Genomic DNA, 16,559 nt, shown 5'->3' on the forward strand with positions numbered 1-16,559 from the left:
CCCCTTTGGCTATTAAAATCACTCTGTCTCATGCTGGGAGAGGCTGCTATTGCTTGCTGGGAACTGGCTGGCTGCTGGACAAAGCCAGTTCTAATTTGGTACAAGGGTGGGTGGTAGCTGAGATGCTATCAGTCCTCTAGCCATCGTAATTAATTATTTGTCATACTTTCTGGAGAATTTACAAAAGTACCTCAGTATACTCATTAATTCCATGTTTTGCTTCAGAAACATTTTTTTGCTAAATTATTGTACTGATAAAATAATGTAGTAGTTGTGTTCTCAGGGTCTCTGGACATTGCAGATACGTATGTGCCTCTGTCTCCAAGGCCAGAGGCACAGTGTTGCTGCTGACTGCTAGCACAAATAGCTGTTATTCACTTTAACTCTGAATTTCTGTCTCAGTTTTGAGTGAGCTCCCTTCCATATAAATCTTAGTTGCAATCTCCAGGAGTTGAACTGAGTAAATAATAGGTTAAATCTTCAGAATTTCTACTGAGAGCTGTTTTGGGGGAAAAAGGCAGAATTTTTCACAATTTTAGATGAGCTCTGAGCATAGCACAATGGTGTCACAACCTCTGGTGAAGGTTGCTGTGTGTTAAAGCAAATTTCATAACTTTTTCTACATAGGAAAACTGATCATTAAAGACGACGTACAGCCTATCGTTTTGCGTACTAGATATATTCTCATTGAAAATGACGGAGAGTTGCGGATCGGCAGCGAGATGTGCCCTTACCAAGGCAATGTGGTTATCATCTTATATGGGAGGTTTGTATGCGCAATGAAATATCTTATAACTTTCCAGTAGGTCTCTTTCATAACAGGGAGCAAAACGTTCTTTAAAATTGCGTTTCATCAGATACGTTTATCATCTATGCTTTGTGGAAAGTTCAGTAGCTTATTAAACAATTTAAATGGCCTTTAATAATATGACACAGATTTTGATTTCGTATCTTACTGGGGAATGAACATTTGAGTATTTGGACATGCCAGAAAAGCAGCAAGTACATTGCAGCCACTCAAGCTGATTAATGGATTTTCCTCAATAAGCTCAAAGCCTAAAGACTTAATTTATTTTGAAATTTCTCTTTAAGCATCTTATGTTTCTGCATGAGAATGAGAAGTAGGTGAGCCAAAGGATAAGACGTTTATGCTTTGCAGCTTGGTACAGGTTCTCTCCAATTTTCAAGGATGCCAAACTCATATTTAACAACAAATGAGATCTACCAAGTCTTTGTTATAGTAACTTCCTGTGGAATTCAAGAACATAAATGTGTTGTTCAGTCTGGGCTTTGCACCTCCTCAGTCCTGGGTAACAAGTAATTTGAGTTCCAGATTGCTCCTGATCTTTTGTAGTTGCTAGTATTATTTCAAATCATTTACTTCTGTAGAGTGTGAGCACCTACTGATTCTTGGGTTTGTTGAAGGAAATGCATTTCTAGTCATGACATTTCTGCACTCAGGCCGTAACAAAAGAAGGGCAGAGACTTCTTAACTGTGAAAACCCATAAGAGAGTCTTTTCCTCCCTTTGTGTTGCAGAGCGGATGATGGGAGTGAGCCCAACCCCTACTTTGGGCGGAAGTATATTGGAGTGAGTGAGGGTGGCACCCTTGAAATCCATGGCAAGAAAAAGCTGTCCTGGACTTTTTTAAACAAGACTCTTCATCCTGGTGGCATGGAAGAAGGCGGATATTACTTTGAAAGGAGCTGGGGCCATCGGGGTGTCATTGTCCATGTGATTGACCCAAAGGTGGGGGCAGTTGTCCATTCAGACCGGTGAGTGACTTCATAGCTATGTAGATCTGAGAATCTTTGGAAATGGGTTTGGGACAGCTTCTCAGAAAGCTCAGAAACATGATTATCATCTAGTTCATATGAGTGCTACTGCATGTATACACAGTTCTTTCTAGGTCACTCATCTCCAAAAGCAGAGAGCAAACAGAGTGTTATTGTCTAGATGTTTTGTCAAATGGAGATTAATCAATTTGATCTAATAGCAACCTGTAGCATATCCTCCCAGAGAAGTGATTTTGCAATGGGATAATGTTGTTATTATAAGCAGTACAAAAGGGATGTTTCTTTATAGCTTCTTATTTTTTTATTTAATTCTGTAATGCTTTTTGGAGCTGTGATCTCAGTGAGGTAAATTTTTTCATGTCTTTTTATCACTTTAGGTTTGATACCTACCGAGCCAAAGAGGAAAGCAAACGTCTTGCCCAGTATTTGGACAGAGTTGCAAATGGCATGATCCTGTCAGTAGCAGTGAATGATGAGGGATCTAGAAACTTGGACGATTCAGCCAGGAAAGCAATGACCAAACTGGGCAGCAAGCATTTCCTCCACCTTGGGTTTAGGTATGTGCCAGTCCTGCCAGTTCTCCCAGAACAGAGGTTTTATTATGCTCCTCAGATGTCCAAATAATTCCACTCTCTCAAAGGCACAAAGTTCTTTCACATGAAAAAAGAAAGAACAGGAAAACTTTTCAACAGGAGGTTTTAGCAGTTAATTAGATAGTTTAAGATGCACTCATTGTCTATATTGGGTATTTTTATTAGCAAACTGAGGAAAAGCATATTTATTCATATTTAAAATGATGTTTTTCCAAGATATTATTCCTACAAGTTAATCATTCCTATTTATTCTCAAGCCATCCCTCAAAGATTTAAGAAGCATATCTACCTACACACATCGGATAGAATGGGTTGAACATTAAGGAGAGTAGGATAGAAGCCACTTAACCCTGGCTAAATGCATATAGGTATCTATCCATCTATCTATCTATCTATCTATCTATCTATCTATCTATCTATCATCTATCTATCTTTGTCATCTTGTCTAATACTGATTTAAGGACTTGGCAGCATAGAAATTTAGCATGCGTTAATTTATGCTGTGGACTATAAATACTTCTGTGACAAAAATGGTGTCTATGTTGGCAGATGCGCTGCTGAGAAGTTTTGCTACTCACTTGACTGTAACATTTATATTTTTGGTGTTTATCTGAATTTATACAAGCACTTTTTTTTACTCTGTTTGTTGTTTTGTTTTGCTAAAAGTGTGAGTCCCTCTGTGGACCGTGGTGTCACTGGGGGGGGGTCACCGCAAAGCATGAAAGAACATATCAGCCTTGTATTGAGAAATGATTCTGAAGAGCAGTCTATGGGAGCACACAAGTGTCAGCTGGGCATGTGCATATGGAGCAACATTTGGGGCAGCTGATAAAGAGGTTGTGTAAAATACTACAGGGAATTGTGCGTACCAGGCAGTGCGCTTCAGAGATGCAAAGCTGCAGAAGTAGTCTCCAGATACAGGCTACCCCCATCAGTCCAACCCTTTCTCTCATATACTCAGAACTCACATTAAATCCCAGTAGGCTGATGGGTTTCCTTTTAAAGACCAACATTTTGGAAACAGGAAAAGATTTTTGAACATTGTACTTTTTTTTTCTTCTCCCAATTCTGCAACAAGAATAAATTGATGGTATTCCCATATGTTTATAACAGTAAATTGCTCTTGAAGTTTTTAGGCCACTGTGGTGTTTTAATGCTAGTTTCTCACTGCTGTAAACGCTTATAAAGGAAATACCATAGAAATGTTTTGTATTGAAGTGTGACTTTCAGCATTGCTGCTGTATTTAGTCAGAAAGCTAATCATTGTCATGCTGTTATCTCTAAGACCACAATATTTCCCTATGTAAATAACAGAAACATGGTGGGTAACATGTAGTAGCAGTAGCTGGTAAATATTGTCTCTCACCAGCCTACTGATATGAGCAAAACTACCTGTACTGTGGTGCAAAGCTTAAAAAAATGCATTTTAAGGACTGTTTTTTAGTGGTTATGTTCAAAAACTGTGAACAACTGTCTGAATGGCAGAGGAAAGAGGATGGATTTTAATTTCTAGCTTGCCGATGCACATCTCACTGCTTGGATCTTGGGGTTTGCTGGCCAGTCCAGCTCCTCTTTATCAGATCATCTCTTGGCTGGGACTGATCTTAGGCAACACTAAGACAAAAATGGTGTCAAGTCCAGCTACTAATTTGAGACAGATAATTTCTATTTCATATTTTCTGAGGTACATTGTGAGTCAGGCTATTGAGCCATAGGCTGGGTTGTTTTCTCATGGAGGTGGTGGAGGGAGTTACATGGACAAATTCCTATCACCAATTACACCGTGTTCAACCAGATTACAAAGTTATGCAAATCCCTCTTGCTGTAGAAGAGACAATAAGCAATGCTGATTTATGCAAAAAAGGTTCTGTGCTCCTGACAGTGTTTCAATTGCTTATTTGCTGAGTCCAGAACATCAGGATGCAAGGATGATCTTTTCCAGTGGTGTGCAGTGACTAGACAAGAGGCAATGGGCACAAACTGTCACACTGGCAGTGCTTATAGATGCTTAGCTTAGAATCCTCAATGCTTAGAATCCTCAATGCTTAGAAACCTCAATGCTTAGAAACCTCAATGCTTAGAAACCTCAATGCTTAGAATCCTCAATGCTTAGAATCCTCAATGCTTAGAATCCTCAGTGCTTAGAAACCTCAATGCTTAGAAACCTCAATGCTTAGAATCCTCAATGCTTAGCATCCTCAATGCTTAGAAACCTCAATGCATAGAGTCCTTAATGCTTAGAAACCTCAATGCTTAGCATCCTCAATGCTTAGCTTAGAATCCTCAATGCTTAGAATCCTCAATGCTTCATATGAGCATGAGGAAAAGCTTCATTACTGTTTGGATGACAGAGCGCTGGTGCAGGCTGCCCAGAGAGTTGGTGGAATCTCCTTCTCTGGAGATATTTAAGATCCACTTGGATGCTTTCCTTGATGATCTCTAGAGATCTCTTCCAACCCCTATGATTCTGATTCTATGATTCTATGATTCCTCTTATATTACTGTTCCTTTGAAAAGCAACTTTGCTCTTTAAGCACGAGGTTTTTTTATTTCTTCAACTAATAAATTAGAAGAAGGCCTTTCAGCGCTTGATGACACAGTTGTTCTCTTTGGAACCCCACCCAAATAACACTGGTTTGGCTCTGGCCTCACTGGTTCCTTCGTTTCATATAGTCCGAACAGATTTCAACAGGGTTGAAAGACTTTATGATTGTTTATGTGATAAACTTACTGAGACAAACAAGTATTGTAACATATGAAATAGGACCAAGCCTTGAGTTGCAGAACTAGCTAGCTTCTTTTCCTTTAGATCATTATTTCAGATTATTATGGAACCTTCATCTTTCTTTGCCATTTGCTTTGAATTTGGTGACTTATCTTTCCTGCTGAGTGATAAAGTGCCTTTCCTTCCCCACCCCCTCCTCTCTCTGGATAGAGATCACAGCCCAACAGTGCCGTTGGCAGTTGGCACAGGCAACTTTTCCGGCATCTGGCTGACTGGCAGGCTCCCAGGTTGTTATGCTGGCCATTTCCCTCGAGCCTGTCCTGTGCTGGGGCTGAGGACGCTCCACTTGGAACGCCTTGCTGTGGGGATGTGGCAGGGCATGGGGGTGGGCCAGTGCTCCCCTGCAGCACAGGGCTGTGACCCTCAGCAAAGCCCAGCTCACACCAGCAGTGATCTGAGCGCTCTGTAGTGGCTCTCTGTCAGTGCCTGTGTTTTCTTCTTGAAGGTCCAGAGTAGCCTGTAACTTCACTTATACCAGCAGATGATAAATGTAAGGCAACCTGTAAGACTCAAGGGTGCATCTTGATGCTATTGAAACCTCTGGGTATTTTTACTGACAGAGACATGATTTAATCTGCAGGTTGTTTGCTAAATCCAGGGTAAGGGCAAGCATCTCTCCACCACTCTAAAAGCATATTTGTTATTCTGTTAGTCATTAAGAGCTGGTATGCCAGAATTTCTTCTATTTCAGAGATAAAATTCCCTCTTGACCCCCACTAATTGGGTTCACCTCCAGTGTTGGGAGGTACTTCAGTATCTGTCTCCATTGCTTACTTGTCCGTGTGTTCATTTTCCAGTACTGCTGATAGCTACTAAACCTACTTAACCAATAAATATCAGACAGTAATGAACTTACTTCTGACACAGGATAAGATTTGAATAGACAATACAGACTCGTAAACCTTTGTCCCCATTCAATGTTCAAAATGAGGAAACTGAACACACAGACACTATCTAGGTATTTTTTATTGCCCTCTGCCAGCCACTCTGTCTATTAGAAATTCCCATTAATCATTCCAAAGACAGTTGTGATATACAGTGTTTCAGCAGCTAAATTTATTTAAGCCGAACTGCTTTTTAAAAATTATTATTTTATTTTTATTTTTTATATTCTCTATTACACACACAAGATCGTCAGGCTCCCCTGGGAGCTGCTGGTGTCCAATGCATCTGTGGCACACAAGCCCCTTCAAAGCTTTTAGAAGAGAAATGCCTTATTGAGCAAGGATTTGTCTTTGAGCTTCTTTATCTTGTGGCATATTTACTGAAGAAATACAAAATCCTAAGATAGTTTTAATTTTAATCAAATTGCCTTTCACATCAATCAGACTGTTCTGAATGTGGAGCCCCTGAGAAATGTAAAAATATTAAGCTATTAAAAATTCTCACCTCATGCATGACATAATTTGATCATTTCTCATTTTGATTTTCCAGGCATCCGTGGAGTTTTATTACCATTAAAGGAAATCCCTCCTCTTCTGTTGAAGACCACATTGAATATCAAGGTAATTCATGCACAAAATGGAAGTTACTTGCAGCTGAACTTGGTCAACGGGGCTCTCATTTGACACTGCTTTACATCAAGCTGAGAACAATTGATGGTTAGAAATTTTTAATTGAATGCTCTCTTTATATTTTACTACTTCCAATTAATGCAGCTGAAGCATCAGACTGTGGGGTAGAACCTCAGTCATCTGAACCATGAGACAAAAGGCGATATCCTTCACCAGTGTAAATCCTTGTAACTCAGTTGAGCTCAGCCTCTGCCTCCTTCTTTGACTAAAAGCTATAGAACAAGCCGAGTACACAACAGCTGAAGATTTAATCTGTCTATCCTGCATTGGTAGCCTCAAAATCTCCCCATAAAACTGTTTGGTTGCAAGCTGAATCCTCCTGATTGTCCAGTGTCTGAAGCCTTAGTAGCTTTTTAATGGAATTTATACTGGGCTAAATCTGGAGAATAAACCCGAATTATGTGTATATACACGAGGAAAATTACCTTTTTGGTTTTGACATTTTTTGAGTGCATTCAGTGATTTTACCATTTTTTAAAAACAGGTCACAAAGGGTCAGCTGTGGCCAAAGTATTCAAACTATTCAAAGCTGAGAATGGAGAACTCTTTAATGTCTCTTCGACTAGTGAGTGGGTTCAAGGTAAGAGGTCTGTTTGCTATTTAACTCAGAGGTAGAGTTGATAAATAGGGTGGACGGTCCTTTTATTGCAATACTGTTTGAGAAGAGTGGGCTTGCAAGTTGCTATTTATGTTGCTGCTAACCCAAGTAAAGAGCATGCACAGATTCTTTCCTCAATTGTCTCCAGGACTCTCTGGATAACTAGCGTTCATTTTCCTCTGTTGCTCTAGGTATGAAATTCCATCTCTTATGATCTAAGATATCGCACACAGCCTCTTATTTCTTCTGACTGCATAGTCATCATGTCCACATTTCAGACAACATACAGTAACTGAAACTTGATCTGAAAATCCAAAAAGGCAGCTAAAGAGGACCGGATCCAAAAGCCATAACTATTAATAATGCTCATACTGCGTGCTCCAATTATGCAGCTTTTAATAACTCTGCTCTCCTTTGGCTGGTTGCACTTCACAGCATCATTACAAGTGGCTGACAGATTGGCAGGAAGAGGCAGGAATCAGATCATCAGAGAAGAAACTTGTGAATGATATCTGAGATCAAATTATGCTTCATGTGTTTTTGCTGCATTCATTAGGCGTGACTTTCAAATGACTCTTCTTGTTTGCGCTTGTCTCCAGATGTAGAATGGACAGAGTGGTTTGAGAAGCCCGAGAAAGCAAGATCTAAAGACATGGAGAAGCTTTCCGACTTCAAAGCTGCTCACCCTGATAAAATCTGTAGGCAGCCCATTGACATCCAGGTAGGCCAGCTTACCTCTTGCTGTAGAGAGACAGTGTGAGTCCTGATGAGAGCCCCCAAAATATTGCGCTTGTCAGTAACTTTTGTTTCTAAATAAAAGACACTGATTATTTTCCAGCTGTAATATATAACCGACAAGTTCTGTCTAGTCTTCTCTTGTTTTGAGACAAAAGTTTGTAGAATTAGGTTCCTTTCAGTAAATTCTGGCTTCTGGCATGAAAAGGAGTACAGATGGGGTCATGGACAGCACAGATGCTATCATAAAATATGTGGCTCCCCACTGGAAGATTGTAGGGAAAAAAAAGAAAAGACATGAAAATTTCAAAGTTTTTAAATGATTCTGGAGTGGACTTTACCTCAAAAATTAATCACAGAATGTAATGAGATGGTATTGCAACCAGATGTAGGAGCTGGAAAAAGTGCCAATGAGCTCACAGCCATTTTTGGAGTCAACTGTTTTTGCTTTTATTTTTTCTCTGGAAAGAAGTTTGAAATCTATTTGGAGTTAAACATTAAAATTACACCATGTGGTTGAGGTGAAAAAAATAGATCTTTTCTGAGACTGCAAGAGCCTAGTCAAGCAAAAAATGAAGTTATCAAAACAAAGCACCTTTGTTTTGTTTTGTATTGGCAAATGTCAGCCATATGCTTTACCTGCCTACTTGTTAAAACAAGTACCAGAGAAGCTTTGCCTATCAAAAAACAATAAAATACTCCATACCTGTGGGAAGCTGAATCTGAGGTTCCTAGTCTATAGGAACTACAGTTCCTAGTTCATAGTATGAACTGGTGGATTTTCCTTATTCACACGAATGCAGCTATTGAAGTAAATGGGAATGCAGACAGTATGACTGTAAGTTTCCAGGCCTGCATGTTCTAAAGAATCTCCTCTTGAAAAGAAAGGAAAAAAAAATGCCCTATGACTTTATGCCAGGCCTTAGCAAATCCACATTCATTTCAGCTCCCATATACATGAATTAGAAGTGACAACTTAGTTCAGAGCAGAGGTCAGATGTTCGTTATGATACAGCTCCTTTTAGCTTGTGTATTGAAAGAGAAACAAGGAATATATTCTTCTGTGCCAGAATCAACCATTTTCCCTCTGTTCTGTTAAATTATAGATACTTCCCCCCCTCCCCCCCCCTCCCCCATGAACATTAAAAGCAAAACCATTTTTTTTTCCTTTTGAACTTATCCTGCAGATTTTAGGGCAATTCCTCAGGTAGCGTAACCTGGCGTTTGTTATCACATTCCTAAAGTTACACTGATTTATACCAGCTGTCCGGTTCCAGCTATGCTGAACGTGAAAATGTGAAGATACAATGATAATAACAGAAGCACAGTGCAGCCAGAGGCACATTCCTTCAGCTGATGGTGTTAATCCTATCTGCAGCAGCAGCATGGCTGCATTAATAAGGAAGGACTGCATGAGTGAATTAATCAGGATCTGGCCCTTCATTGAAAGATGGTGTAACTTCTGCTGCCTCGTTAAAATACATGTTGTTATTTGGATTGCCCAGTGCAATTAGTAGCATTTTTGTGAAAGGGTCAAGCTATAAAGCTGGACTGTGACCTGAGGGGTGATGCTTGCTCTAGCAGGAGCACAGGAGAGGCTACACATCCCATTACTACTTTGTGTGATGCAGCTGTTTCCTCAAGCCAACCCTACAGGTTGGTACCTGTATGTGAGAAAAGGCCTCCTCTTCTTGTTCCTTTTGGAGTCAGGTTCCTGCAACAGGTTTATTTTATTTTATTATTTTATTTTATTTTATTTTATTTTATTTTATTTTATTTTATTTTATTTTATTTTATTTTATTTTATTTTATTTTATTTTATTTTATTTTATTTTATTTTATTTTATTTTATTTTATTTTATTTCCTCTGAGAGCAATTATAACTGACTCATTGAAAGAAGTAGTAAGACTCTGCTCTTGTTCTTCTGCAAAGTTCAGGTGTAGCTGAGCCACCAGCAATGACATGAGTGCAGCAAAGAGGTTTGAGAGAGTGAGTTCATTTGGGTACAAGCATCTGTGTTTGGTGTTGTCATCTGACCTCACACAAATACCAAAAGAAAATCTAGGGCACCAAGGCCAGATGTTAGTGAAGTTCAGAATACTCCTACCCAAAAAAGCACATGGTCTTAATATAGATAAAGGAGAGACAGATACAGCTAGCAGTAATCTACACAGTCAGCACATACAATAGCTGTTCTGAAGCACCAGCTGGAGTGCCAGCTGGATAACACACATACCAATCATCCCATTTTGTTATACAACTGTTGTGCATCACTCAAAGCAAAAGCCTCTTATGATGACATCAGTGTCTGAACGTATCACCAATTTTATATTTATGTTCTATTCCAGGCAGAGACCCTCGATGGAACCATTTTAACCACTGAGGTTTTCTACAAGAATGGCCACGACTATCGGTTTCTGTGCCACGGCAAGGACCAGTCAGGTGAAGGTTGCCAGAACTACAGAGTGCGGTTCCTGTGTGGCAGCTCTGGTAAGTGCCCCATGTTTGAAAGTCTTACACTTGTGCTCTCTGTCCTCTGGGATGGCTCTTCAGAGGTAGAAGTAGTTCATCCCTGAGAAAGAAAAGCCATATGAGGAACTAGAATTTTGCCTGGTGTTCTTGTTTCTGATGTCCAGAGACATATAGTCTTCTCCACTAAGTACTTGGCTTAAGGTAGATGGTATGGGTATAACCCAGACCGACAAAAAGTAGAAATGCTGCCTTCTGGTGACTGGCTCCTGTTCAGTGTAAGAACAACCAGAGTAATTTCTCAACCTGAAATTTTGGATGAGCTATTGACACAAACATAGATTTAATGGCTGCAGATTTACCTCAGTAACTTCCTGAGCCCTACCAGAGAAATCAGAGCAGTGTCTCCAAAACCCAGCAGCACCATGAAAGCACTTGACAAGTCACCTCCCGTAAATATCTCAACTTTCATTGAAGCATTTTGGGATGAGGTAGGATTAGTCAATCACCGTGTGCAAAGACAACAGGTTTTGAAAGAAATACCTCGTTTAATAGTTATTAATTGTGACACCACTGTGCATAACCTGGCCATTAGACAGGTCGTTAGGATTCTTTAGTGCTCAGCTGATGGGAAGTGGAGGGTAGAATACAGTTGTTTTGTTGGAAATAAACCATCATAATGTTGAAGACCATTTGGCTGCAGTAAATCACAGCACCCAGTACCCACAAGAGCTACTAGTAAGTGAGTGGGGCGAAAATGAGCCACTCAATGCTACTTATAAATTTAGCCATGGGATTAATGGAAAATCCACCTGAGCACATCTAACGAAAAAACACTTTCTTGTTTGCTTGCTTTCCAAGCTTAGGCCAGTAACAAGCATGATTGGAAGAGTTAAATATTTTATATTGAATGAGGAAATAATCTTTTTTGGTGGTGCTCCAGGCAAAAAAAAAAAAAAAGAAGAAAAAAAAAAAAAGAAGAGCTGGCACTTTGTGATAAGATTAACTGAGTCCTCCACCCTTCCTTTTGGCTTTGCAGTGAAACCAAAGCTTACGGTAACCATTGACACCAATGTGAACAGCACGGTGCTGAATCTGGTGGATGATGTGAGCTCATGGGAGCCTGGAGACAAGATTGTGGTGGCAAGCACTGACTACTCCATGTACCAGGCGGAGGAGTTCCAAGTACTGCCATGCCCATCTTGCAGACCCACCCAGGTCAAGGTTGCAGGTAAGGTGATTCATCTTTTCACATTAGCGTTGCATTTCACAAATTCCATCATTTTCACTGAGTGAACTCCATCAATCAGAAAAAAAATGAGACACCTGAATTTGATGCCTAACTTGGGCGATGTTTTTGAGAACATGTGGTTTTCTTACTTGAAAATCATCTAATTTTATTCAGGTTCCTTTCTGCCTTCCCTTTCCGTAGCTGACTCGGTTTCTTGTTGTCCTCAAGCTTATTGTTGAATGTGTGTATTTATTTCATGGAGACAAATACCGGACATGTATTTGAAATATTCAATTTTGCATATCTGTATTTGAAAATGTATCACTTCCTGGAAAGCAGGAGATGAGCACAGCTGATCTGAGGAGTGTTGGTAAGGGAGGATCTCAGTGTGAGAGATTTGAAGGTTATGAAGTAATCAACCAGCTGGCTGTTTTCCTTAAAGAGTTATATCTAACAAGACAAGTAATCATACGTTTTAGATTAATTTTACTTTTGTTTTGCTGCTAAAGCTACTGTTTCTCTTTTGCTGTGTCTCTGGACTGCATTGCTCTGAGGTGATGTCTTAACCAACCCTTTCTGGAGTCATGTGGCACATGTACTATCCTGAGCCACAGGAAATGGAGGCTGTAGAGTGCTGCTAAATTAGTCTGAGCAGAAGGAGTAGGAAGCTTTGCAGAGTTGCAGCATTTTTCTGTTGAAGGTGACTAGCTCTAATCTGGAACAAATTGCTTTTGATGAGAGGACCTTGCAGTCTAGTGACTGTAAAGTGACCTTCAGACACACTTCCATGGTGAAGCACATCTTGCTATTGCCATGAGCATGAAAGTGAAATGCCAAGGGGAAAATCTGCATCTGCACTTGAGTCTGTGGGGTGGCCTTTTTCTTCCTGAGCTCGATTTTGGCACAGTAATGAGCAGAACATGGAAATATGCAGTGAGCTGCATCTCTTGTAAATACCTGAACTTTCATTTGCCATAGTTTTCAAAAGCATATGTAATTTTGCAATATAAAAGCATGTAACAGCTGAAGCCATTTTGTATGGCAGAATTTGCCTGGTTGTGAAACATGCACGTTACCATATCTTTCGCTTCTACTGTTGCAGTTGCTTTAGAAAGAGGTTTTGTCAGCATTTACAGTAAGATCTTTCTGAGAAACCATCAGTGCACTTGGAACATCCAATGCACCCGGGATTTTGCTTGGTTCTCTGAAAAGAGCTGCATTATCTCTGATGCAACATCTTCTGGAAGGTATTGAATGTGCTTCCTTTGGCAGCCACCTCCCCACAGGGCTCTCGCCATTCATTGTTAGACAGTCTGAAAGAGAGGTGCTCGTCAAGCCAAGAATAATATTATTCACAGCATGAGTGTATCATAGTCTTATGACTTAAAATGACTAGTAGTTTCAAAGAAGATGCATCTCCAAGTTGGATATTTTTCTTGAGCAATTTTGAGCTTTTGGAAAAACTGTACCAGACCAGTATGTTACAAATTACATCATGAAGATGATCTTGGAAGATCATCAGTGAAAATAAGGATGACATATGAATAAATCTCTTAAAATTCCCATAATCTATTGGGTCTGAAAAAAACCTTGTATTTAACTTTTATAACAGTGGCAACTGAGTTAGTTTCAGGAAATTAATAAGGGGTTAAAAACTGCAAAAAAGTTAATGTAATTTTTCAAGTAAAGAAGCAATGGAAACACTTGTTAAAGTAATTATGCTCTTGGTCTCCAATTACTCTTTAGGAGAATTAGGACATTCCTTTTATTACCACAAATGACATGAACACCGCGGCCAAAGTCTGCCTTTACTTATAACCAGGCAACTTCATTGACGTCAATGGGATTTCACTGATTATATAAATCAGGGCAAAATTTGGTCCAGTAGTAACAATCACATCCAACTTTCTTGTAGCAAACGTATATTCTCACCAGAAAATAAAATCATCTGCCTGATTCTAAGTTCAGCACTGATGAAATAAAACAGGGGAAGGCTGAGCTGTCCCACATCTTTAGCAGCCAGGAGGTCTCTGACCTTCTCCATGCCTAACCATCACCTAACATACACTGCCCTGAGCCATGATGTGCAATTAAACAGGATAAGGAACGTTAATGAGACAGAGGGTGCTATATCCATGCAAGGTGAGCATCCCCCTGTGCTTGTGCATCAGTGCTAGTCTCTGATTTGCATTCAGAAAGCACTTGTCATAAATGTCTGCTTCCTTCCCTGATGTGAGTTATTCAGGACTGCTTTACTCCTCCCTAGAAAAGGCTTCTGTGCAGATATATTTATACACGGCGTCTCAGGGGATGTCATTTGTAGTATGTGGCGTGGCCTGATTATCCTGAGAGTTTTAGTTTAGCAGCTGAGAACTCCTGAAGTCTGTCCTTTAAAAGACAAATGATAAAACCTTTCCTGCTCAGATGGTTTATGTTCATTTTAATCTCTATGTTTTTTTTCTTTTCATTTTTTTGGGGAATAAGCCTAAATTTCAGGTCTGATCTGTTTAGGGATTCTTTCTTAAAAAGAGACGGAAAAATTCATCTGTGTTGACATCTAATTTGTTGTGGTAGCCACTTGACATAAGAAGGTTTAATTATAATTAGTGTTCTCATCATTTGTCAGGAGTTTAACAGACATAGTTTAGCGTATTGGGACAAAAAAGTCAAATTCATTATTTAGGTCCTGCCCCATTTATAGTGATACTTCCTGCTGAAAACTCCTACTTGCTTTACTGGCTAGAAGTGGCCTGATGAGAGGCTGGGCTTTTCCAAACAGCTTAAGGGAGTAAATACTCAATTTCCATCAGGAATCTTTTCAGTAGGATTTGGATGTCTAACTGTGGACTTAAGACAATCTCAGTGTAGGAAGCAAGGGAGGACACGCAGGAACTGATCTTATGTGCTCCCTTATCACAGCAACTATGCTCAAGCCAAAACTGCTGCTCCCTCAAGGAAGCCACAGCCTGGGTGAGGGCTCAGCCCTGCAGATCCTGCTCCTGGTCAGACGGTGACTCTGATAAATTGAGACTTTTTCTCCACCGACCTCCTTTGTTTGATTTTATTCATTTATTTATTTTTTTCTCTGTGGGAACAGATTAAAACCTTTTGATCTTGCAGCTTCCCAAGGGCAGGGACGATGGCACAGGGCAGAGGGAGGGAGGAGGAAGGAAGGAAGGAAGGGTTGTGTTGTGGCAGCACTGGATAATAGGAAAGATCAAGTATTTGGTCAAGTTTCCCTGGGAAACAAGTCTTATCTGCATCTTCGTTGCACTGTGTGAAGTTACTACCAATGCTGATAAGTTTCGCCATGGAATAGAAAGGATGAAATGCCCTTTTGTGTGTCTATGTGCTCTTGATAAAACAAGAAAAACTTTTTTGTGCATAGCATAATTACTCCAATTATCCCACGTATTAGCGAATTTATGATTATGAGCCTACATATCTCTTCAATCTAGCTTATGGAGCAGTGAATACTATAGAGAGATGGAGCTACTTGTTAGTATAGAGAACTTGGAATTAAAAATGTAGATACAAAGTGATCTAACAACTTCCCAGAAACCACCTGTGCCAGCATTCATTGTGTGCTGAGAAGGTGGGAGAAGTTACTCCACCAGCAAAATTCAGATACTTTTAGAGATTTAGAGGGTTCTCTTTAGAAGTTGTCATCGTTTTTTCCTAGAAATTGCCAGAAGCTCTTTTTCTGAAGCATCCCTGGTGGGGTGGGCAGGAAGCATTGTGTAAGGTACCCTTGTAGCAGTCTTTTCAGCAGTCTTTTCCTTCTATGTCTGGGCATTGCTTTGAACTCCTTGTAAAGTTTCATCCTTTCTCCTATAAGTCCTTTCATTCAAAACCTAGTTTCCCTTGATTAAGAAAAATTTAGTCATTAAGATGTCAGGCTATAGTCTATGACTCAAGACTGGTCAGATCTCTCAAGCCATGCTGCGTTGCGTTTCAGGCACGCAAGAGCAAATCCCATCAAACCAAATCAGAATAATGAGGATTTGATAGGATGTTTGAGTGAACATTTGTCAGTTATTAAATATAAAGCAACAGGGGCATCACCACCAATGATGACAAAATCTTCATAAAAATGCTAAATCTGGCAGAGGTCTGGGCTGGCATCTGCAATGAGGTGCACTGGTTTTAAAGGTGCCCTGAAGGATTTGCTGTCACTCTGTTATGTGAGTTAAGCAGGCAAGTTTGTATTTAGAGTGGTTATGCACTGGTACAGGATGCTATGGGAGGTGGGGGAGTCACCATCCCTGGAGGTGTTCAAGAACCGTGGGGATGTGGCAATGAGGGATGTGATCAGTGGGCATGGTGGAGGTGTGCTGATGGTTGGACTGAATGACCTTAGTGGTCTTTTCCAGCTTTAATGTGATTCTATGATTTCCTTTAAAAACTCTGGTTTACGAAACATTGAAAGACCATGAAAGGGAAGGTCTAATCCCCAGAGCCTGGAATAGAACAAAAGACCCCTTAGAGAAAAACAACGAATCCAGGAGCACTGTAGCTCCACTTTATCTTCACCAAATACAGGCTTTCAGATTCACTTCTGAAAGAGAGATGTGGCACTTTATGGTATGTGAAGCCAAAGCATTTAGAAATCTAAAAAATATACCAGAGGGTATATATAAGGGGTTTTTGGAGACATCTCTGAGTGCTACAAACCAGAGCTGAGCACCACCCACACCTGGAGCTGCTGAAATAGTTCTACATTTCCACCCTTCCCAAGTGTGATAAAGCCTGAGCCCAGGCCTTGGGGTTAGGTTCA

General features: G+C 40.1%; 1 protein-coding gene across 4 annotated transcripts in view; it reads left to right on the top strand.

The window, feature by feature from the left end:
• The window catches only part of CEMIP (cell migration inducing hyaluronidase 1), a 100,408-nt gene that overhangs the window by 52,951 nt on the left and 30,898 nt on the right, over nucleotides 1-16,559 (top strand). For all 4 annotated transcript variants that reach the window (XM_085515409.1, XM_015873036.3, XM_085515408.1 and 1 more), the window contains 8 exons: nucleotides 628-766; nucleotides 1,539-1,775; nucleotides 2,174-2,353; nucleotides 6,609-6,679; nucleotides 7,233-7,328; nucleotides 7,946-8,067; nucleotides 10,431-10,572; nucleotides 11,591-11,782. In XM_085515409.1, coding sequence (XP_085371535.1) covers nucleotides 628-766; nucleotides 1,539-1,775; nucleotides 2,174-2,353; nucleotides 6,609-6,679; nucleotides 7,233-7,328; nucleotides 7,946-8,067; nucleotides 10,431-10,572; nucleotides 11,591-11,782 — 1,179 coding nt within the window. The remainder of the gene's footprint in view (nucleotides 1-627; nucleotides 767-1,538; nucleotides 1,776-2,173; nucleotides 2,354-6,608; nucleotides 6,680-7,232; nucleotides 7,329-7,945; nucleotides 8,068-10,430; nucleotides 10,573-11,590; nucleotides 11,783-16,559) is intronic.

Source organism: Coturnix japonica, chromosome 14, assembly GCF_054131305.1.
Source record: "Coturnix japonica strain WE chromosome 14, WE-NBRP24, whole genome shotgun sequence".
Classification (NCBI taxonomy): domain Eukaryota; kingdom Metazoa; phylum Chordata; class Aves; order Galliformes; family Phasianidae; genus Coturnix; species Coturnix japonica.